This window comes from Paramormyrops kingsleyae, chromosome 19 (genome assembly GCF_048594095.1).
Source record: "Paramormyrops kingsleyae isolate MSU_618 chromosome 19, PKINGS_0.4, whole genome shotgun sequence".
In the NCBI taxonomy this organism is placed as follows: Eukaryota; Metazoa; Chordata; class Actinopteri; order Osteoglossiformes; family Mormyridae; genus Paramormyrops; species Paramormyrops kingsleyae.
Window position 1 is genome coordinate 12,193,065 of NC_132815.1, and position 22,249 is coordinate 12,215,313.

Below are 22,249 nucleotides of genomic sequence, written 5' to 3' on the forward strand. Positions count from 1 at the left end.
CAGAGTGAAACAATAAATATGCAATAAATAGGTGGTGCACTGGGGTTTCACTCCTGTGAGTGCTGTCCTGTCCCATGAGGCTCAGGCAGGGTGGGGTAAGCAGAAAGCATGTTTGAGCAACCTCACTATTTGCTCTGCTCTAGTATATTGTCTGAAGTGAGCCAGACATTAGGTTGGAGGAGGTGAGGTCAAATGTCAGTGTAGCAGAATGGGGATGCTTACGCCCCTGGTCAGTGCTGGGAATAATTTAACTGCTAACTCCAGATGATTCAGGGGACTCTCCACTTGAATCTCACTGGAAGTCAAGAATTCCTCAGTTTGTCATTGGTTATCATTATATATTTAAATTTGACTGCATTCAGTTCCACTCTTACTAAAAGGCATCTGTCTTCTTTTGCTCTTGCTGTCATAGGATTATGAGGATTTCTTCCAGTCCAAGGAGACCAACACTGTGTTTTCATTCCTCGGACTGCCTTCCAAGGGCTTGGTTAAGGTGCGTTACTTGGGGGCGACCCCCTGTTGGTGGCCTTTGGAAATGCAGGTGGTATTTTACCCTCGTTGCCCTCTCACTCTCTCACTTAGAAGTTATGGGGACTGGGGGCAGCAAATCAATAACGGAATATCTGAAACCTCATATATAATTGATACTTTGATGGCCTCCTGCTGTTCGTTGGTCATGCAGAAAGCAAAGGGTCCAAATATCTGGCCTTTACCGGCTTTGTATATTTAATTATTAAGCGCTTACTCAGTTAGTTCAGCCTGTATTTTTGTAAAGCAGTTAATTTTTTTCCGGGCATCACAGAGAGGCACAAGTAAACTAAACGTTATACAGTATGTCATGCACAAGTGTTTCCTCGGGCATTTGTTTATTAATATTTACTGCAAAATCGATTTTTTCCCCCTTCCTTATGTCTAACACTGTTACTTTGGTAACGTGAAATTGTCTTTTCACTTGAAGTTTAGCAATAATGGTACACTGAGAGAGGAGAGATGGGGAGCATCCAGGCACTAGAACTGGAGTTTGAAACACTTTTGTAGGGAAAAGCGCTGGCTGCTGCGTTTGTTTAACTTTGTTAATGGCCTAAAACACCAAACAAAAACATTTTCCTTATTTTGCTCATAGTGTTGAACTTTTGACTATTGAGTGGCAGTGTTGTACAGTTACCAGTTTCAGTGTTGCTGTAAGTGACACTATCCTAACATATTTCCACAGGACTCTGAATCATAGAATTCCTGTGCTTTTTGGATGGTGCTGCATTACATCACTTCCTGTTCCTGATATGCCACCCAGTCACTGCTACTTTGCCAAAGGTCGTCGTTTCTCTCCCTGGATCCCTGAAGTGTCCCTGGCTGGTCAGGAGTGATGGCTGTCTTATGAAGGATTGGATCACATGTATGTGGCTGTTGAATTAATGTATTTTTTGAGTCCCTTGGGGGAAGGGGGCTGTCACCAATGCTAACCGTGTGGAGTTTGGGAGCGGAGAGGACAGATTTTGTGTTTGCTTATTCCAAAATACACCCCTTAAAACAGTTAAAAACCCTGGAGAACCTGTGTCCTAATATTACCTTTAGGTGAGTCATCAGTTTTTAGTTTTCATCTGATTCTTTTTAAATGGCGCTTGCTGTTATCTCTCCAAAATGAATCTCGAGTCCTTGTGGAATGGTGAGCATAAAGGAAAATGGGTATTACAGTTATCTCCTCCCACTATAATCACTCTTCAGTAAAGGCCCCGCAAGCAGGATGTAAAGAATAATCTGTTTAGTTGAGTTTAGTTGAGTGCATTGTGGAGTTCCATCGCCAATGAATGCTGGCCGGACGGCGGCTGAAGGCGGCCGTGCTCTGCACTCACTCAGGCTTATTTGAGAGGCAACACAAGCTGCGGGTGGTCTGTGCCATGGGCCAGGAGATGTGGCCCTTTTCAGGTAGACATATAACATGTGGCAAGCTTCCATCGAGGCAGATCCTCTCAGCTCACCTGGTCCATGTAGGACAGCATGCTTTGTGTTGTGCAGTTAGAGTCACGTTCTCCTGTGGTATTCCTTCACATCCTGTAGTGTTTTACTGCTTGTCAAGTGGATTTACACACACAGAGGTGATCGTTGATATTATCTAAAATAATATTATAAAATGCAAGCTGACTAAGAAATTTAACAAAAAGGGAAATTAGCACTGGGCAAGACAGCATACAGACAGAGTATGACAGTTTGGTGCTGGGTGAGATGCACAACCGATAAAAACAGTGAATATCCATATGTGTCGGACTCAATCGTGCAATTTTTTTTAATCATTATTTTTTTACAGCTTAACACTGTTATTTGTAGTTTTCATTTTTAAGTATCCCAAATTTGATTTATTTTTTATATAATAAGTGGCATAAATCATGCTAGGAATACATAAAAACATAAATGCAAATGTAGCATCTTCACTGCATATCTGAGAATGTAACTGGACTATTAATGATCTTCTGTATATAAAACTTAAACGATATGGATGCTTTGACATCCTGGTGTACAGTGTAAGGCTGAATACACTTCCTTAAGAAATATTTAAGACCAAGCTGACTCTGCCATTAATAGACTGGAATCAGTGCTTCCGTTTATATTCCTCGTTGCACTTCTGAAACTCTCGTGGTGAGATGAATGCTCACATCCACACATGCCGCAGACTGACTGTCACGCTGTGCTCAGTGTGTACACACAGGGATGGACAAACACACAGCCAGAACCCCTTTCTGTAAGACATTTCGTAGCTCCTAAGTGAAACCACAAGCCCCCCCTTTTCAGTGAAGACTATTAACTTTTCATGCATCACTTTTAATGTTGCTGTTACTAGTGGTCTTCATAGGGACTTTTGCTAAGCTTCTGGTTTGAAGTTGTAGAGTGCATAAACACAAGACATCTTAGTGGGCTGTAGTTTGAGGTGTGGGAACAGTATGTGTACCAGCCCCCACCCCCTTATTGTTGTATGTTTATAAAAGCCCTGTGCACAATTTTACCCAGAACACCTTTCACTAGCCAACAATTTGGTTTGTTATGCTCAGACGTAGTACAGCAGAACGGAGCGGTCCTTCGTACCATAGACACAGTTTTTTGTGATTATTGGCGAGCTCTGCACAGTTCTACAGAATCTACACCCAGTCGACCCGAAACAGGAAAGGCCTCACTGCTACGCCATGTCACAAGCAGGGCCAGGTCATCTGTGACAGGCGTCAACCCAACAGGTCAATGAGACCCGACAGCAGCAGTTATCCTGCTGCAGGGATGCACTCCAGATGTCCACTCAGTCACTTAATGCATCAGTCAATCAATCAATGCATGTATGAGTCAGTCAGCCAGTGCATCTGTCATTTGTGAGGGCAGAGTTCAGCCTAACACGTTTTATCTTAGTGCTCAGGCACTCATCCCTGTCTGTCCTGACAGCAGATATCAATACTCACTCAGTGTTAGGACTCAAGTGTCATTCAGTCAATCAGCTAGTTCATAAAACTCGATTCCCTTCCACATATGAACTCATCACTTAAGAAGACGAATCAAAAGGCAGGACATCCGTAATGTGAAACAGCTTCTTCGTGTCTTCCTTCCGTCTTTGGACCTTCTTGGAAAGTTGCTGTCCTGCGGGGACTGGCGTACTGGCATGTAGCGGCCTGTGAAACACCAATAGTCACAGCACCTCAGCACAAGTCGTTCAGCAAACAAGGGGTTTTTACACCACAGGAGCTAACGGTTCTGAACAGGAGATCGGTCAGCCGTCCATAAAACCAAAGACAGACGTTAAACTCCACTGTGCACTTAATGCAGTAAAGAAGTTTTAAATACTAATCATTCAATTTAATACTGTATATGAAGGTAAAACTACTAAATCACAGTGATGAATTTTACTGATAACATGATTGTTTACTGCTGGTTCCAAGGGTTGGTTAGTCATAAAAAGTCAATCGTATGCAACAAAGTGTTACTATTATAATTGCTTTGATGATATATTATTATAAAGATAATGTGGTTTATTCAGTTATTCTGTAATGAATATGATAGAATCAAAAGTCTATATTAATGTGATATATTAAATGTAACATGGACAAGCGTTCTGTCAGAATCTGTTTATTTTGTTATCTTTGTATTTTTTCACAATTATATATGAAAATAAAGATAATGATTGGAAATGACACATTTAAGTGTGAGATGTTGGGAGCGGTGTGCCTTACTCAGTGGCGTGTTATCCTTCATTGCTGACACGGTGTTTTTATCTGCTGTGAGCTTTGTGGCCCTAATGATGCATGAACGATAGTATAAACCGGGAGCCAGAAATGTAGCGGCTAACCAGCTTCGGTCACTGCGCCGCCTAGCTCTCCTTTGATGCATTGCTGTTTTCTTCTTTGTCGTTGTGTCTGCCATTAATAATAAAGAATCGAGAAAATAAAGTGAATGTTTGTGCGTGAAGGTCCCGCCTGTCTCATTCTTGCTTTACGCGTTCATTCCGTGGCTGGAGAGACATGGAGCTTACAGTCCTCTTTCACCACCGAGCGCTTCTGCTTTTTTTTCTTCACTGTACACTGCAGTGTTTTGTTTTTAGCAACATCTATATAATGTTTTGAAGGTGAAGGTTTGGGGGCAGGGCAGAAGATAGCGGGGTCTGTTATAAAATATGTTTGCTAAATACTATCCCCCGAGACAACATAATCCGCGCGGTTTTGCAGCCCCGCTTCTTTTACTCGACACGGTGGTACATTTTCTCTCATTTGTGACGACGATGCAGAGCTGGAAGCTGCATAAAACGTGTGGATTGTGATATGACTCACTCCTGCCACCTTGTGTTGAATCAGGTGCTCTAAAAACTTCACATTTCCAAATGTGTCAGTAGCTTGCTGGCATCTTCTTGATGTGTAACGCATAATAATTCATTATGAAAAATACATCATATCCATTGTATTCCCCTGTAGAGTAAATTCACATTTCGGCATGTATTTTTGAGACCTAAACACAAATTCCTGGGAGTTATCTGATAGATGGTCACCAAAAAGAGATACTTTTAAAACAATACAGGAGTAAATGATTCCAGTAACACCAGCGAAGGGTGAAATACATTGTAGAGTCTTTTCACTTCATGGCTGTATGGCTATGTGTAAAATCTGTGCCAGCAGCTGGCATCTGAGAGCCTGTGGCTTAGGGAACCAAGAGAGATTAGCTGATGGTCATGGTGAAGAGCAGGATGGGCTGAAGCAGACACTGGTCCAGAAGGGCAGGTCACCTAGAGCTTGGAACATTTAGCAGTATCTAGAGGAGCAGCACCACGCTGAGGCTTCTCTGAATCTCAAATCCTGTCTTGTTTTTTTCTGAGAGAAGTTTATATATGCGAGTCTGGAAGAGACCTTGTTGAATTAAATCATCACCTTTTATAACTGATAAATGTGGTCAATAGAATCAGAATTGGCCAAGTATGTTCACACACACACACATACACACAGGGAATTTGTCTCTCCAGTTTACTTCCAATACTAAAAATGGTCTTATGCAATAATGAGCAGAATTTTCATTCTGTCCTTCTTACGAATACAGTTTCTTCAATTGATTGAAATCAGACTCTTGTTAAATGGAATATAAAATATTTTCATTGTTTCTCATTGCCAAATGTAAATCATTCAATTGATATGTACATCTTCCCAATGCATATCATAGTGATCATTTAAATGAAGATTATTAAGTCATTCACAGGCTTCACTTCAATTTAAAAAAGGCATCTGCTTTGTCGTCCTCCACAGATTCAAAAAACTTGTTATAGTCCTGCAAAGATACAGAGCAGACTGTCACCCTTAATTGCAGTTTCTGCTTAACTCTGCAGTGTACCCAACTGTACAAACATTGCTGATAAATCCAATATTTACAGGGCCTCAACGTATACCTCAAATAAGACTCTTTTGTTTTAAAAAAAAAAACATCCAAAGCTAACATCAGCTGCATTTCATTATCATTCAAAGAGTTTGATAACTGAAGCCTCAAGCGGGTGTGAATGCACTGAGCAAACTTGAAAACAGAGCAAATGTTAGCAATATTATCCATAAAGGAGAAACAGACATGCAACACATAAAATTATTAGTGACCCTTTTTAAGGGGGGAAGATTAACCACATCACAGAAACTCAGAGGCACCTTGAATATTTCCAGACAGGGCGTGAGAAATGTTTGCAGATTGGAAGCAACTGGGAGTGTCCCTTTGGCAATGTGTCCTTCTATGGTAAGATTCCAGAACCACCTGAACAAGAACGACTCGTCTTGCCCAGTGAAACACTCTCCTTTTGGGTGTTACTTATAAAATGAGCTGGAAATTAGTCTTTTATTCACCCACATGCAGCAGGACCTATGTTAATAAGCTGAAACAGCAGTTTCGGTTCAATAAAATTATTTGCAGAGCAGAGGCCTCATAGAGGAACATCTGAGTTTTCAGGAGTAAAGCGCACAATTCTCTACTTACGCCACAGTAAACGTTGTCAAAAAACACCTGGGGAGGCATGGCATTGGGATTGCCTGACAGCCTCCTCATCTCCTCCTTCAGATTGTTAGTCTGGCAGATGTCAACTGCCTCATACTTAACATTCCTTGCAGTCAGATATTGGAAGATCTCATTCTGTTGCTGCTTCACCTTGGGAAGAAAATTGAACATTTCCAAGTTCCCGGAGTAAAAAAAAAAGGTGTTACACAGCTGGAATGTGAAATTACACTGCCTGACAGAAAGAGTAACGCGATCGTGTGGAATAGTTACCTCTCTGGAGCCACTGGCACTGCTGAAGTAGATCTTCAGAGACATCCTGGCAGGCAAGCAACTTCAAAATGAGCTTTCCTTCTGGACACTGCTGTTGTAAGAGCAGGAGAACAGGTTTATGCAGTAGTCACGCCCCATTACTCTGCTCACCTGTTGACCACACCCATCTAATCCATAGTACTATCATTCCCACAACAGCATGGAACTCATTGCTCCTCTCCTGTTGTCCCAATCCACAACTGTCCATTTCCACATAACTGTTCTCTTCTGCCCAATTCCTACACACCTCACTTTGAGCAGCACACACGTCTGCATCGATGTTACAAGCTATTCTAGCCATTGGCCACTAAAGATTTTCATGCAATGTAGCACAAATAAACATTGAGTCACTCAAATTCTACTCATCAATTTTTCATTCCCCACTTTTCTTTTTTAATATCTTTTGTAGCACTTCATAGTCTATGTTCTTTGTAAAATGCTTGAAAGTAATGTATGAAAAGTTTGTCTCCAGTGAAACAGTTTTAATAACAAACAAGACAAATGGTGGCTTGGTAGGAAGTACTGTCTCCATGTAGCTTTCATGGTCTGAATCCCACCCTCTGGGGACTCTGGTTTGATCCAAAGTTGCACTTGTACCAGAGTCTTTAAATTGACCATAGTGCATATGCCCTGCAATGGACTGTTGTCCAGGGTCTTCCACTGGCTTGTGGCCTGTTATTCGTGAGGTAGGCTTCTTGTGAAATTTTTAAGTTCTTAAAGTCAGATAACATATTAAAGCAGCCGACTTGGCTAAAATAATACATGACACAGGGAAAATGAAAGCTGCAAATTTCAAATGATGTTGCAGAACGGCAAATATTTTAAAATTTCTAAAATAAGTAATAAAACAAGGCTATATAAAATTTAATTACACAATAATAATTCCCGAACGAAACTATACTGTGGTTAGATTCACCAGGAATGAAATGTTTTAGGAGCTTCGGCAAATAGATCTTCTTTTGCAACGAGATATCCGGTAATGTCCCTTAATACTCGGTTATTAAAACTGAATTCTTGAATGCAGGTCTGTACTCCCCCATGTGGTAACTACAGGGTACTGTTCTCGTGTGTTAAAAACGTATTAAACTTTCCGAAAAATAAAAATCGTTTGATATTCCACCAAAATTGGTATACGATATCAACAGCATATTTTATGTAACCGCATATAAATATAATTGAAAATGATATATAATTTTAAAAGTAAAACCGTGTTTGGATGGTTTTGCAGGCATTTCAACGGTAACCCTATATGGAGGGGTCCTTTTGAATTTAAATGACTTACGTCGCCGAAATGACGTCCTCTTTCCCCGCTATCAGAAAGGAGGTCTGGGTGAGTTTTCTTAGATGTCCGGTGTAATCATGAAAAAATACAAAACATCTGCATTTTTAACGCGGTCGTATAAGTTGATACATTGCTAGGGTCAATAAATCTCCCCATCTATTCTTCTATTTTAGAACTTTAGGTCCAGCATCCATCGATAAATCACAATGGCCGAGGAAGGGTAAGTGTGACTGTTTCGTTAGGTCTTCTAGTACCTAGTAGTTATAAGTTACATGGGGAATGGCGCTTTCTTTAAACTCGCCAGCTCAGCTGTAATTTTCAAGCGGCGACTTTCTTTTGAACTTTGTGTTGGTTCTGTAATGTTGCATTTTGTTTTTAAACATTTTGAAAACCGCGCTTGGTAATGCTGAGCTCTTCCTACCGTGTGGCCGACTGGTATGCGTAGTAAACAAGCAGGTGTACATTGTCACGGCATTGCAATGATGATTTTTATTCTTTAGTCGGATACCCCTTCACTCTTAATCATGAGTGATAGCCGTTGTCTGACGAGGCCGTGGTCTCTCCACCGTTTGTTTAAAGGTCTGTTGCACGTTGCATCGCTCATCTCTCCCCTGCTGTTTTTTTTTTACCAAAGCATCGCAGCCGGAGGTGTGATGGATGTCAACACCGCTCTCCCGGAAGTGCTCAAGACCGCACTCATCCACGATGGTCTGGCCCGCGGGATCCGTGAAGCTGCCAAAGCCCTGGACAAGTACGTGTGCGGCCGGCTTCCCGTATCGCGGTGCTTTGTTCGTGCTGCCCTCCTTTGCCTGCATGGCTCGCCGGTGTCTTGACTACTCATCGCTGCATCTGTGATGATATTTTGGCTCCCTCTACTGAAAAAGTATGAGGAGGACTGCCATCGTTACCCAAAGTGTCTGAGATCTGTAACGAGTAGTAAATCAGTTAATGTGCAGCGCTTGGGAGGTTAGCTTGCCTGTGAAAACGCTTCACGGTTGGGGTGAGTTACCGGATCTCTCTCTGCGTGCAGGCGGCAGGCCCACCTCTGTGTCCTTGCTGCCAACTGCGATGAGCCCATGTACGTAAAGCTGGTGGAAGCTCTGTGTGCTGAACACCAGATCAACCTCATCAAGGTAAGCCTTGTATCTCTAAGCTGTGTATGAGACATGGGGTGGACTTAATTCAGTACATCTGATTGGCTTGCAGTAATACTGCCGTAGAGAATAGCGTTGTTTACGGCAGTTGCCAAGGTGTCTCGTCCAGTGTAAATAGGTAAATTAATTTGCTGCATCTATGATGATAACTTGGCTCCCTCTACTGAAATCGGTGAGGAGAACTGCCATCGTTACCCAATTATTCCTGAGACGCAGCTCGTATGCAGTTGGTCCCTGAACCCTTCTTCTGCCAGTATTGCTGATCTGCTGACTGCCTCCCACAGGTTGATGACAACAAGAAGCTGGGCGAATGGGTTGGGCTCTGCAAGATCGACAGGGAAGGGAAGCCCCGCAAGGTGGTGGGCTGCAGCTGCGTCGTCGTCAAGGTGAGGCGTGAGACCTGATCTCAGTGACTCTGGGCGGGGCTTGTTTCCTGTTCAGCTTCTGGGTATCGGTGGGTAAGGGTATGTGGTTTAATGTCTCCTGTATTCTGGTGACATGGCTTGTGAGTTACTGCATTTTGGACCTTGAGGTACTCGGTTTATCTTACATACAATTGTGGGAGCTGATGCCAATGTTTCATGTACTGTGAAAGATCCTTTTACTGCACTGAGCTCACTTGGGTGTTTTGAATCTCTATTCCCCCCCCTCCCCTTCCTAGGATTACGGCAAGGAGTCCCAAGCCAAGGACGTCATTGAGGAATATTTCAAGGCTAAGAAATAAGATGTGAATAAAAGCCTTTGGAGTGAAGCTGATTGTGTGGTGTGTTGGGAGAGGGTTCCACCGGCTGGGAGATCTGGGGTGTTAAAATGCTTTTAGTGGTGCATTAACAGCAGACCGTGTCTAAGCCTGGGCAGTTGGTTGCCCTAATTACCTCACGCAAATGCACTCCAATTTTAAAGATGTAAACTTGTGTTTGTATAGAACACAATCCGATTTTTTTTTAATGAAGTGGTTTGTCTAACGGATTAAGCTGTGACTTCAGTTTGAATTTCCCGTGAAGGTTTTATAATGTCATACAGTAATTCACTTTAAGGTGATGGCTTCTCCCTGGAATCTCTGCGGTAACTGCATCTGTCGCCATCTGTCTTGCAGCCGCTAATGCAGTGCAGGTCATGCATGGCCGACTGCAGCTTGTCCCACACGGCATAGGGCACAAGGCAGGGAATCGGCCTGCGTGGGATGCCAGCTACACCCTTAATGGTGACCAGTTCACCCAAAGGGGCTGAACCCCGTGTGACATGGAGACATGCAAACTCTATACATGCAGATGTGAAAGCCGAGGGCAGCCGTCGAGGCGTGTAGCAGAACACAAGAAGCTCCATTGGGCTTAATCCTCCGATTGAGTTTTCGTAGGCTAACCTGACTCGTGGAAACTTCTTCACGATTAGTGTGCGAAACTTAATAGATGTGTCTTGTAATCAGAATTGTTTTCGTTGTGTTTCTGGTGTTTCGCTGGTACATTTGAAATGATTTAGTTCATTTTGTTGAACTTTAAAGCTGGTCGTGGAAGAAATCACTTTCAATCCCTGCCAGTGTCTTAGACATGCAAGTGTTCATTAGTAGCCAAGATGAAGAGTGTAAGATGTGGCTGTTCTGGATCGCTGCTGTCTATCAATGAGTGCCGTCTAATTGGGGGAAAAATGAAACTTGAGGTCATATGTATAACTTTGTCGAAAGATTAGAAGAAAGAATATTTTGTACTCAATTTTCCTATAAAAACATGAACAATAAGACATCATAGCCAAACTGTAATTTGAGAATGCCATTTATTTTGCACACTTAGTCAGTGGCTGCCCTAATCTTTCCTCAGTGGGCAGCCGTTTTCACCAATCGTCTCTCCTGCAAACGATCTATAGCTGCCGCAGTCCCTAACTGTGAAGCTGTGAGGCCACAGCGCCACCCTCTGGCTGCAATCCTGAGACAGTAACCTTGCAAAAAAAGAAAAAAGTAGTTCCAGCACTTCTGAATATTGTGGCAGTAAGAGTTCCTACAACAAACTATTTAAAGCTGCATGCATAAGTGATGTATTTACTTACCTTGCTGTGACACAGTGGGATTTAAAAATAAGATATACAGTGTCAGAACTAAAGGAGCAGTTTGGGAAAGAACAGAGTGTGCGCTGTATGGTTTTGACGGACTGGTTTTCTGTTGCTCTGGGTCATGGTTCTCACTAACTGTTAGGTGTGTCCATTTTTCCCTGTGGATGTCACAAAGAATACCAGCAGTGATACTGTTTTTTTTTTTTTTTTTTTTAAATAAGTGCAGGGCGCGGGTGTGTTTTGGCACTGCTGTCCCTGAAGTCATGCCACCATGCAGTATCACTCCATAGACTGCTGTTGACGGTCTTCAGCTCCCCAAATGCTGAAGAAAGAAGCAAATTAACTCAAACCGCTTTATTTTTCCATCTGGCTTCAGCCAAGGGCTCGACGGCTCAGCAACCAGAACCGCCAACCTCACACTCAGCAAATTTGGTCAAAAAAAATTATCACAAAGATTTTTTTTTTTTAAATCTACATGTTCTTAAAAACAAAATTACAATGAACACACTTTAAGGCACAACAAATCATTATGCACGTTCTCTGCAGAAACTTACAAAAGAGATAAAATTAAGTCTTAATTTCCAAACTTGTCCACGTCCACATTAAACTAGTAACTGTAAAATAATTTACACAAAATGGTAAATCTAGACTTGATTGTCATACTCTGTGCAGCTCTATCGCTAGTTTCGCTGGGGCAGGTAGGTGAGTCGGTAGGTAGGTGCGGTATAAGCTGGGATGAGAGTAACGAGGGCCAGTTTTGTTTTGAAGCTCTGGGGGTTGGAGTCCATGGCAAAAGCACTAGAATCTCTCCAGGAAGCGATGGGAGGGGTGGGGGGGGATTTCACGTCATCTACTGAGCAGTGCCTATCACACCTCTCCTGGAAAGGATACAAACACTGAGAACGAGACCTTGAACAGGGTGGGGAGTCTGAGACACACCAGGATCTCCTTCTGTAACTGCTGCTTAGAAGTTGAGTCCTTGTCTTCTCGAGACAGTTCGTGGAGGCCAGGGGTTCAAAATCACAGACGAGAAAAAAAAAGTAGTTGCAGTGTACTGTTTTAAATATATAAAAAAAGGGAGCTTCCAGCTTTATGATACAATTACAAGTAGTCTAGTTCCAGTGCTTGGTGCAGTGCCAGCAGGTCGGAGTGGCTCGATATTCTCCAAAACGGCATGTTGTGCTGTGGCAGGGGGACAAACAGCAGTTAGGCTCCGTGAGTCAGGGGCTACTCCACCCCCCTTCATCATGCAAGGTGGGTGCCACCCCAACCCATTCACAAAAAAGCACTGCAGACTCGCATGCAAACCTAGGAACCAAAATGTCCCACCACCCATGAAGAAAAACGGGACGGAAACAGAGGAGTCATAAGGCCGGCATCTACAGGACAGCCACACACACAGCATAAGGACATTACAGGTACAGGATACTGTTTATCTTTAATGTTCCTGCAACACTAGCAAAACAGGATTGCACCATTCCTCTGCTGGTTCCATTATAACCGGTATAAGCTTTGGAGATCTTCATTGTCCAGGGCCAAGACCAGAATCAACACATGGTGACATAAACACAAACTTCAACCATCGGGGATTTTTAGTTGTATTGAGTTTCAAAACGATCTTATGAGGAACAGACTTTTAAACCACAGAAACCGGGCCAGATGGGGTTCATAACTCGCTGTTTAGGCCAAGTCCATCACCCTGTGTTGTTTTTCCTGCAGCACACTGAGGGGATGTGTGCTCGGTGACAGCAAAAGGCAGAGCCTGTCAGGTGGCTCAGAGCAAAGGCGCTATATCACAGCTCTATGCCAAACTCGCAATAGAGACGCCGCGGCCCAGATTACAGCAAGGCTCTGGGGAGGATGATGTGTCTGTTGCCTAGTGATGCCCTCTTCCTTATACATGCTGGCTGTGTGCCGTTTGGAACTCTTTTTTTGGGAGGGGATGACAACCCCAGATAATTAATCAAATGTTGTATTTAGTATGTTAATTAGCTCTTGGAGCAGTTTTATCAGGGCATGGATTTGCTACACTGAGCATCTGAGACGTGTTGGAAACAGTTTTTGCATTAAATCAATTAAAATACCAATAATATGAGGTAATCAGTATTTGCTTCTGATTAATGTGGACAAGCATTGTATGATTTTTAATCGGTTTGCAGTACATTAATGTAGCTATTTTTTTCATGATCAATCATTACTGCATTTTGAAAGACTGTCCAAAAGAGACCCAGTTCAGGTGACCCCTGCTGGTTCTGCCGTCCATGGTGTACCGTATCATTTTTGAAAATAAACTTGTATGGAAACTAACGAGTGATTAGTATGGCATGAAGATAACACAATGATAATTGTTAAAAGACCAGTTTATGTAAAATGCATTGATTTGTATGTGCGTTATATAAGTAGCTATGCGCTAACTTGGGGGCCTGGCCAAAAGGAGGGGTGTCTGTATGCTGAGACCTTGGCGAATCTGGCGGCGTGGTCTCTATTAGCGGTGAGCGCTCGCGTCGGCGAGACGGCACGCCACGTGAGGACAGAGGTCAAAGCTTGCCACTATGAACGGCACACCAGCATTCCGCAGAATGGTTACCTTTTTGGCGGCCTGCTCCTCTTCCACACCATCACCAATTACAACATACACTACTTTTCTGCCAAACCTTTGCATAATGCGCTCAAAGCAACTCTCTTTCCCTGGAAGATAAACAAGGAAGAGTTCAGCTGGATCTTTACCTGGCTTGCCGCCTGCTCCTCATCCCGCCCGTCGCCAATGACAACATATGTTATGTTAGTGCCAAACCTGGACACTATACGCTCAAAACAGCTCTCTTTTCCTGGAAAAACAACGCACTTCTTAACCTTTCCCATTTGCACAGGGTTCAAACGAGAAGAGATGGGGTTTTCTCAAATGGAATGGCAACAGTAAACACAGATGGCACCCCCCCCCCACAAAGGGAGAGATGTGACATGTGACCTTCTGAAAGCGTACAGTAAGAAGCCCGAATGTGGACATCAACGCCCCCCCCCCCCCCGCCGTGTTATCCTGTTTGCATAAGGTGGGATGCAAACTGTGCCACTTTCAGAATGTCAAAGACAAGGGAAATATGACAGATGCATTGATGTAACTGTGAGCATTTGTTCAACGACGTGCTGTTATTTCCTCTGGGTGATTATCTCATTCCCCACAAATGAGAAACAGAAAAAACAGGAAAACTAGTGATTTTAGGGAAACGAGTGATTTTAATTTTGTTTATTAGTACTGAGACAACATTTTAGAAATGTTGTTGTGTCTGTAGAACGTTATGACTTCTCAAGCCTCCTGCTGGTCTGGTTTTTGATACCAAACGTGTTTTGGTTTCCCCCTTTTTTAAATGCACTTCAGTATAAATGGAGACTTTCAGCATATCCTTCAAAAGCCCTCGTGGTGTCCTGCTGCTGTGTGTCACTCGGTAAGCAGTAGTCATGGTAACCACCACATAGCGGGCAGAGAAATGGACGTCCCCTGGGCAGCTTGTCATTGGACATAGCCGGACATGGAGTTATTTTGCACTATTATTTAATTTCACAGCAGATACTTTAACTCAACATTAAGCTCATTTATACAGCTGCCAGTTTAGAATTTACGCCCCCCCCCAGGGATAGTCTTGCTGGATTTGAACTGGCAACATTTCTGTCCCAGGATCCTTAACCGTCACGCCACCCACTGTCCTCTCTGAGTTACAGAGATTGATGAGGCACAAACCATAAACTGTGGAGCAGATTCCTCCTTTAATGCTTAAGTGGAAAGAAAAACAAAATCTCAGGCGCCCCGGCCGTGGCAGCGCCCAGCCGCCTCCTTACCGATCTTGGTGGCGCTGTAAATGTTCTCGATGGGAAAGGCGCTACCCAGACTATAAAGCAACACTTTAGCCAGCGCCGGTATGAGCTGAGTCGTCGTCACCAACACATTGACACAATTACTCCTGCAGAAGGGGGACAGGGTTAGATCCTCTGCTGATATCAACCAAGCCTGATGTCACTCATATTCATCTCCCATCTACCTGGAGCTGATGATCGACAGGGACTTGAGTGCGCTGGTGAGCCACGAGTCCGTTAGGGCCTCTACTTCGGCCCGTAGCTGCAGCCACGCGTCCCGCTTGGCTGGTCCGAGTAAGCCTGAGTCACAACGGGGCCAGTCAGAACCGGCCTACGCCCTCCAACCAGAAAGGCATCACGTACGCCACTGCTATGCCTAGTAACTTAGGCATTTGAAGTTATCGATAGCTGTACATTAAGGGAAACGCAAGTACGAACACTCGCTAAAGATAAACGGGGAAATGCTCTTTGATTTCTAGCCACAGATGTAGAAAACATTAAAACATTGAACACAGGTGAATCTTGACTCTAATTATGAACCAGGGTTTGACGTCCCTGGGTTTAATGCTTTGGTGCTTCCTAAATCTGCTGCAAAATTCACTTTAGACCACAGAGCTAAGTGCATTAAACCCGAGGCATTAAACCATTAACGTTCTCAGCTACGCTACGAGGTCTGACACTGCCGCTAGCTGCTTCTGAGCCTGACTTTCAACATATTAACTTTTAGCCTAGTAACTAAACCTACGTTTGCATCTTTGGTCCCACATGTGATCATCCTAGAACCTACTCAAAGCAACCATCAATGACGCACGCGGTTCTAGAATACGCTACGCGACCCCTAGTCATCACTAACACAGGCACGCGAGAGCTTACCCCCAACATTGTTTTTGTATGTGCTATACAACTCTTTTACTCTTCGGTAGCGAAATGCCAACTTCCTCATCCAGTCCACCCCACCTCTCACGCCTGTTGCTAGGCAGAGATTAGCGCTGGTTGCAGCTGCATGGAAGCCATCAGTTGCAAAACTGTAAGTACTGTCAATAATAATAATAATAATGATGTTTTATTTTAATGCTGTTAGACTTAGATTGCCTAAATCCCTTTACAAATAAATACTAACATGCATGTCATTTTAATACTTTTTTTACTTGTTTTTACTTTTTAGTTAATACATCAAAGTTACTTCATGACATAAAACGACAAACAAGAGTGCATAAGAAATAACTCTTTGATAAAAAAGTGTGAAAACAGTATTTTCTGTACATTAACACTGCTCTTCATCAAACAGCATGCATCAAACATTTTGGATGAGCTGCAGCTCTGCGGATTTCTCACCTGAGGTCCTGGCCATTGTCGTCAGACGACACGTCGTCGATGTGGACCTGGTCACATTCCTGCAAGGTAATGTCGCCTGTCAGTCTGAGAAGCGGTTCTTCTGCGGGGGCTAGGAGACCCCGGGTGACCCCTCCCCCCCGCCCCCCAGCCAGACCCCTGCTGATCTTTGGCAGCCTGAGGCCTGTATCGGGTTACCAGCAGTGAGTCAGGCTCAAGCCAGACAGGGGCAGCATATCCACACCGAAACGCCGGCCCTGATGAAACAGGCCTGAACGCGACTGAACACAGCATGTTGGGAGAAGGAAGGGAACCTCGAACGCGCTGTCAAATAAGAGGCTGCCCCCCCTTTCAGCTAGAGACGGGCACTAGCTAAATGAAGGGCGGCACAGAGTTAATTTGCTCCCCATCAGAGCGACCGAGCACCTGAGCAGCTAAACCAACACTGTGTCGTTATTAGCTGGCCTGTCAATCATCCTGCTAGGGATGGGGGGGGGGCACTTTGAGGAAGTGTAATCCTCATGCTGCCCCAAGGCTACTTTAAAACAGTGAATCCAGGGCAGTATTTAACACGGTTAAATGCCAGCTACTGTGAGAATCATTTGCGAGTCCGCATTCAGCTGCTAGGTTCCTCGAATGCATCACGTCACTGGAACTGCGATCAAAGTGCATCCTTACTCGTGGGTCTAATTACAGGGGAATGTATCAACTGGTTCGCACCCCCAAACTAAATTTCAGGCATAAATCTTGCGCGCTAACAAAGCATAATGTTTACACAACGCCGAGTTCGAGGTTTTTTTCTCTGTTTAGCTCACAGTTATGTTCACAGATTAAGTGTTTTTTTTCCTCCTACCAGTTCAGCACAATGAGTTTTCATTGTGAGTCACCGTCGGCAACAAAGGGAGGTACAGGATAGTCAAATGGGATAGTTGAAAGATGGTCTGTATTCAAAATCGCTGCATACCCTCTAAATGGTGTATGATAGTTAAGTAGCACTGCTGTTTGAATCCTCAATGGCAAATCTGGCTCAGTATAGAGTGCAAAATAAAATACCCACAATGCACTTTGAATTTTACTGTACACTAAATGTACACTAGAGATATTAGTGATCTCTGCAGAGACATTTCAGATTTTAAATAATTAGTAAACTAATGTTCAATAAATCTCATGCATACATATCAATATTCAGTCGTTTCCCTTGTATTTTGCAATTTGCAAATGTCAGGTTGCTAGAATGCTAAAGTAGTCTTGGAACGTCATGTCTGACATTTTGTTTCACTTATTCCCTATATACTACACAGATCTGGCTATATAGGGAATAGTGAGTGAATATGTGAATAGTGAGTATGACCCATGATCAATGTGTTTAATGATGTGGTCACATGATCGACTGCGTGGTCACGTGACACCGACAGAATGGGCAGTTACTGTGGGTGTCGCTCACCTCCAGGTCATTGAAGAACAAATGAGTATCAGCCAAGTTGAAAATCATCTCCTCCATGCGCAGCCCCAAGGTGACAGCCATGGGAGGGTCCTGAAAGAGTCGGCCATGTTTATGAGAGCGCCAGGTTAGGAACGTGCAAGAAATGTATTAAACAGTACAGTTCTGAGACATACTGATTTTCCAGAGGCTGTCTGGGAAGTGTAATGCTAACTAGGGGCTAACTATGCTAAGTGTCTCTGCCAAATGGACCCCGCCGTCACAACAAATGTCTCTTAATTCCACATAAAAGCATAATCTTGTAATTTGGCTCTGCTCGTCCTGAAGCTGTGGGAGATTTTGTCCAATATGGCGAAACATGGCTTCTTAAAGAAGCGCCTGCCTTATCGGGAAGGCGGATAATCCAGGCTAAGGAGCGGCAGAACCGTGGAGGCCGGGCCGGGCCGGGCTCTGTCGCACTGGCGGGCGATGACAGACGGGCTCCTCATGTCGCGGCCCGTCAGGCCTCTCGGGGCCAAATGGCCCTCAGCTGCAAAAACCATCATCATCCGCGACCGGCCGGCGTGCAGGTCAGATGCCAGGCCCCGTGATCCCATGCCCCCGTCAGCAGTCCAGAATAGAAACCCTCCCCCCCCCGTGCATCCGCCAGCCCCCCTCCACCGACACTTGCTGCCAACGAGCCCAAAGATCCCCTCCATTTCATTCATGCTGAGACCAGGCCACGGACATGCGCACGGACCCCCCCCCCCCCACCCCCCCCCCCCCAGGACTATTTAAATCTTCCTGTTTGCAGACTCCCGCAGCTGCTAATTACCCCCTCTGCTGCGTCTACAGTTTCAGCATTATAAATCGAGGAGTAGACGTGTCACCAGCACAGAGTGACCCACCCCCCCAGTCAATTTGATAGTGATTTCAAAAGGTTTACGATTGGGACAGGCCATGATGCACTAATGGCAGTTGGAGGAGTCAGGACTATGTTTAGGCAGCACCGTGACATCTGTAGTGTAAGGTCTTGTTTTGGCCCTTCTTTGCCATTACAGAGCACTTAATGTTTTTGGCGACGTACATCTGGGTTGATGTCTTCCAAACAGCTAGAGGAATGAACGAAATTCATGACCACGTGGAGTCAGAGGCCCCCATGTTCCAGTAACGCGGAGGTGCATACCAAAGGAACCGATTTGAACTTGCTGGCGGTGGTCGCCATAGCGATGGCATAAATAGATTGGGTCGGGGGTGGGGCGGGGGTGCGCTCACCCGGACCCTGAATAGAAACAGCTGTCACCATATTTCTTGAAGAAGGAATGAGGGAAAACAAGCTAAGGTGTGAAAACAGACCAGAGGCGTGAAGCGAGGCTGCCATCTTTCCCGTACGGCCAAAATGCAAAACAAAACCTTTAGCCTTTAGCGTGAGCGGCCATGAGCCAGAGCTTTGGGGCCCGGCTACACATGGGAGCTCCGAGTTTAAAAAGCGATCACAAATGCACATTAATACCAGGCCAAAACAACATGATTTACACCATAAATGATTCGTTTTAGCTTGCATTTGTGAAATTCAAAGACAGAGGGAAAAACGTAAATGCCAAGAAAAATGAAATATGAATAATATTATTAATAATATATAAAAGTAATATTACTACTACTAATAATAATAATTATTATAATAAAAAGATAAGCTACTTGGTATCAATGTGCTTCTGTAGATACTAATTAAGGTAAATTGTCAACAATACGAAGCAGTACTTAACAATTCACTCCTACTCTCATTAACACCAGCGGAGGACAGTAAAATAATCCCCATATGACTAATGTCAGTTGTCAACATCCAATTTCACTCATGCCATTCTGCGATGTAGATTTCATGTTGCTACAAATCACATGGCAGCAAATGTGGGCTGTGGGCTGGGTGGGTGGGTGGGTGTCATGAAGAAGGATTTGGGGGACAGAGTGCGATCCAGATTATAACTCCAGTAAGCCTGTGTTTCCCTGGCTGCCTGTAAGCACAGAGGTTCCTGTTTACTGTGTTGTTATGTAATAGCATGAAGCAGAGAGACTGCCTGTCAGGCAAATGCACCACAAGGCCCTTTAAAAAAGTCATTTTAACATCAATACTTGAACCTTCTATCAAGGGATGATCTGCAAGAGGCGCATACCACCCCCCAGGTCTGGGATATTCATTAGATAAGAGAACATTACGTCACACTGGACTGACAGACCATGACCAGTCTGACAGCCCTGAAACTTATTTGTTGCTAAAGAAATGTGTAAGTATAGGGCCTGACGTTCCCAGACATTCCAACTCCACGACTGAATACGAGCAGGAATATTTCAGTTATTAATTTCCCAATGCTTCTCAGGGGTCTCTACCATCACATTTAGAGGAATAATCTTGCAGACATCTGCCTCTCTCTCTCCCCCCCTCTCCCTCCCTCCCTCCTCTGTTTCAGACGGGTGAAGTTCAGGCAGGCTCTCATGTCAGGCACCGCCTAGGTGTAAAGACATTCTGAAGAACCCATTAAAACTCTTTATAAAACGCATCATTACATGATTGAAAATGACAAAACGGAAACCAGCTGTGGAGCAGCTTGGTCCTCAGACGATCCCGTTTGGATGTTACACATTAGGCTGTTGCCTTTCCTGGAACAATACGCCTTCTTAGATGCGGGCAGAAGCATTCTTTGCACGTGGAAAGACTAAACCTGCCAGATGTCTGTAGATAAACCCCCCCTGGACAAAGAACAAAGGTGTCACGGCGAAGAGCACGACAAGAATCACTTAAACCAATCAGCTGCGGGCCAGGGTCTGCTGTCACTGATTTCAGCACAATCCTACCTCAAAAAAAAAAACAAAAAACAGACCTTCATTTTTTTTTAGAATTTAACCTTATATTACCTCATGCGTGAAAATAGTTCTCCGTAATACCATTTATCCATCTGTTCATATTAGAGAGAGACTAACTAACAGTCAGATTTTTTGAGATGTTGCTCTTTTAAATGCATCCTGCAAAGACCCTGCAAACTTGTGTCATGTATTAAAGTTTGATCACTTAACAACAAAAGCAACCACCGGCAAAATGTTCTGGCAGTGCTGCGAAGGAAAATTGCAATCCTCTTAAAAAATACTGGGCTGCCTTTAAGCGAAGCTGAAATAATGAGAATGTACCCGGTGAGTGTTTAGAAAGATTTTCCGTGTTCCCATGAACGGAGAGAAAACACCTGTTCGGTGGGACTAAACACCGTTAATCCACCATCATAATAAAACCGTAACATGTCATCCTCCTCAGAATGAGGTACGTACTGGGTGATGAACGGAATAACATTCTTGAGAGAGGTGTCTCTGCATTGCCCGCTGCAGGCATACGTTAGGGCAGCTAATCTAAGGACCCAGCCGGGCTCTTAAAACGGACAAGACCTGGACAGCTCGACCCGCAGTGTTTTGGTTTGGAGGGTTACAGAGGGTCACAGTAACAACAGGGTGGTATTTTCTCATTTGCAGCTGTCAAAAGCAGGTACATTTGGAGGAGAAATTAAACATGTTCTAAAATCTGCTATCTGGCTGTGGCGAGAGCAGCCTTCTGCCAAGAACATGTTGTGACTTCACTTTAAACTGCCTGAACAAACTTTCAGCTTCGTTTTCATTTTTCACACAGTCATGGTGTCTGTCCCTGAGCTGTTCCTTCCTGTACGTGTTTGTGTCCCTCAGGATGTCCCCGTAGGTGTTTGTGTCCCTCAGGATGTCCCTGTACGTGTTTGTGTCCCTCAGGATGTCCCTGTACGTGTTTGTGTCCCTCAGGATGTCCCCGTAGGTGTTTGTGTCCCTCAGGATGTCCCTGTAGGTGTTTGTGTCCCTCAGGATGTCCCCGTAGGTGTTTGTGTCCCTCAGGATGTCCCCGTAGGTGTTTGTGTCCCTCAGGATGTCCCTGTACATGTTTGTGTCCCTCAGGATGTCCCTGTACGTGTTTGTGTCCCTCAGGATGTCCCTGTAGGTGTTTGTGTCCCTCAGGATGTCCCTGTAGGTGTTTGTGTCCCTCAGGATGTCCCCGTAGGTGTTTGTGTCCCTCAGGATGTCCCTGTAGGTGTGTGCGTTGTCTTTATCTTACCAGGAACCCTTTCTTACCTTGCCGTACTTCTGTGCATATGACCCAGTGAGGAGTGAATGGAACACAATGATGGTCTCGTCCAAGTCCCACACAAACACGCGCTACGGAAAGGAGGAGGAACGGGCTGTCAGCACGCTCATCATTCCTCACCGTGGTCATGAAACGTTAAACACATGGTATTCCCCTGCATTCAAAAGGGCCCCTTTGCTATGGCATTCCTACAAAAATTTAGCAACAAAATATGTGTAGGAGATACTACA

General features: G+C 44.2%; 4 protein-coding genes and 2 non-coding genes across 18 annotated transcripts in view; 4 read left to right on the forward strand and 2 right to left on the reverse strand.

Moving 5' to 3' along the window:
- The window catches only part of sh3bgrl2 (SH3 domain binding glutamate-rich protein like 2), a 13,043-nt gene extending 8,606 nt beyond the window's left edge, over positions 1-4,437 (forward strand). For all 3 annotated transcript variants that reach the window (XM_023806956.2, XM_023806958.2, XM_023806959.2), the window contains exons 4-5: positions 413-493; positions 1,214-4,437. In XM_023806956.2, coding sequence (XP_023662724.1) covers positions 413-493; positions 1,214-1,228 — 96 coding nt within the window. In that variant the 3' untranslated portion in view covers positions 1,229-4,437. The remainder of the gene's footprint in view (positions 1-412; positions 494-1,213) is intronic.
- Positions 4,438-5,466: 1,029 nt separating this feature from the next.
- Positions 5,467-6,844, reverse strand: LOC111841309 (SH3 domain-binding glutamic acid-rich-like protein 3). The gene is made up of 3 exons (XM_023806962.2): positions 6,754-6,844; positions 6,466-6,633; positions 5,467-5,778 (listed from the first exon to the last, which is right to left on the reverse strand). The coding sequence occupies exons 1-3, from the start codon at positions 6,796-6,798 to the stop codon at positions 5,713-5,715; spliced, it is 279 nt and encodes a 92-aa protein (XP_023662730.1). The 5' UTR covers positions 6,799-6,844; the 3' UTR covers positions 5,467-5,712.
- Positions 6,845-8,049: 1,205 nt separating this feature from the next.
- On the forward strand, positions 8,050-9,979 carry rps12 (ribosomal protein S12). The gene is made up of 6 exons (XM_023806960.2): positions 8,050-8,122; positions 8,248-8,294; positions 8,709-8,825; positions 9,105-9,207; positions 9,513-9,614; positions 9,890-9,979. The coding sequence occupies exons 2-6, from the start codon at positions 8,281-8,283 to the stop codon at positions 9,950-9,952; spliced, it is 399 nt and encodes a 132-aa protein (XP_023662728.1). The 5' UTR covers positions 8,050-8,122; positions 8,248-8,280; the 3' UTR covers positions 9,953-9,979.
- On the forward strand, positions 8,919-9,001 carry LOC111841362 (small nucleolar RNA SNORD100). Its single transcript, XR_002837651.1, has one exon. It is a non-coding gene; the product is annotated as a small nucleolar RNA SNORD100 (small nucleolar RNA).
- LOC111841361 (small nucleolar RNA SNORD100) lies at positions 9,361-9,443 on the forward strand. The gene has a single exon (XR_002837650.1). It is a non-coding gene; the product is annotated as a small nucleolar RNA SNORD100 (small nucleolar RNA).
- A 1,631-nt stretch (positions 9,980-11,610) lies between the features above and the next one.
- The window catches only part of eya4 (EYA transcriptional coactivator and phosphatase 4), a 49,336-nt gene continuing 38,697 nt past the window's right edge, over positions 11,611-22,249 (reverse strand). For 8 of the 11 annotated variants that reach the window (XM_072702561.1, XM_072702559.1, XM_072702558.1 and 5 more), the window contains 8 exons: positions 22,007-22,090; positions 17,897-17,986; positions 16,456-16,514; positions 15,994-16,154; positions 15,306-15,420; positions 15,106-15,227; positions 13,859-13,959; positions 11,611-12,453 (listed from right to left, as the gene is read on the reverse strand). In XM_072702561.1, coding sequence (XP_072558662.1) covers positions 12,373-12,453; positions 13,859-13,959; positions 15,106-15,227; positions 15,306-15,420; positions 15,994-16,154; positions 16,456-16,514; positions 17,897-17,986; positions 22,007-22,090 — 813 coding nt within the window. In that variant the 3' untranslated portion in view covers positions 11,611-12,372. Of the gene's footprint in view, positions 12,454-13,858; positions 13,960-13,998; positions 14,100-15,105; positions 15,228-15,305; positions 15,421-15,993; positions 16,155-16,455; positions 16,515-17,896; positions 17,987-22,006; positions 22,091-22,249 lie in introns of those variants that run through there. The other 3 variants (XM_072702557.1, XM_072702555.1, XR_011984050.1) reach the window with 2 other exon arrangements.

Bases quoted from the DNA above. Each gene is read 5' to 3' on its own strand.
- LOC111841309 (XM_023806962.2), bottom strand. From the start codon at position 6,798: ATGTCTCTGAAGATCTACTTCAGCAGTGCCAGTGGCTCCAGAGAG. The intron at 6,634-6,753 runs GTAACTATTCCA...TTTCTTCCCAAG, and splicing joins GTGCCAGTGGCTCCAGAGAG to GTGAAGCAGCAACAGAATGA. The intron at 5,779-6,465 runs GTAAGTAGAGAA...GTATCTTTGCAG, and splicing joins TTGACAACGTTTACTGTGGC to GACTATAACAAGTTTTTTGA.
- rps12 (XM_023806960.2), top strand. The intron at 9,208-9,512 runs GTAAGCCTTGTA...TGCCTCCCACAG, and splicing joins ACCAGATCAACCTCATCAAG to GTTGATGACAACAAGAAGCT. The intron at 9,615-9,889 runs GTGAGGCGTGAG...TCCCCTTCCTAG, and splicing joins GCAGCTGCGTCGTCGTCAAG to GATTACGGCAAGGAGTCCCA.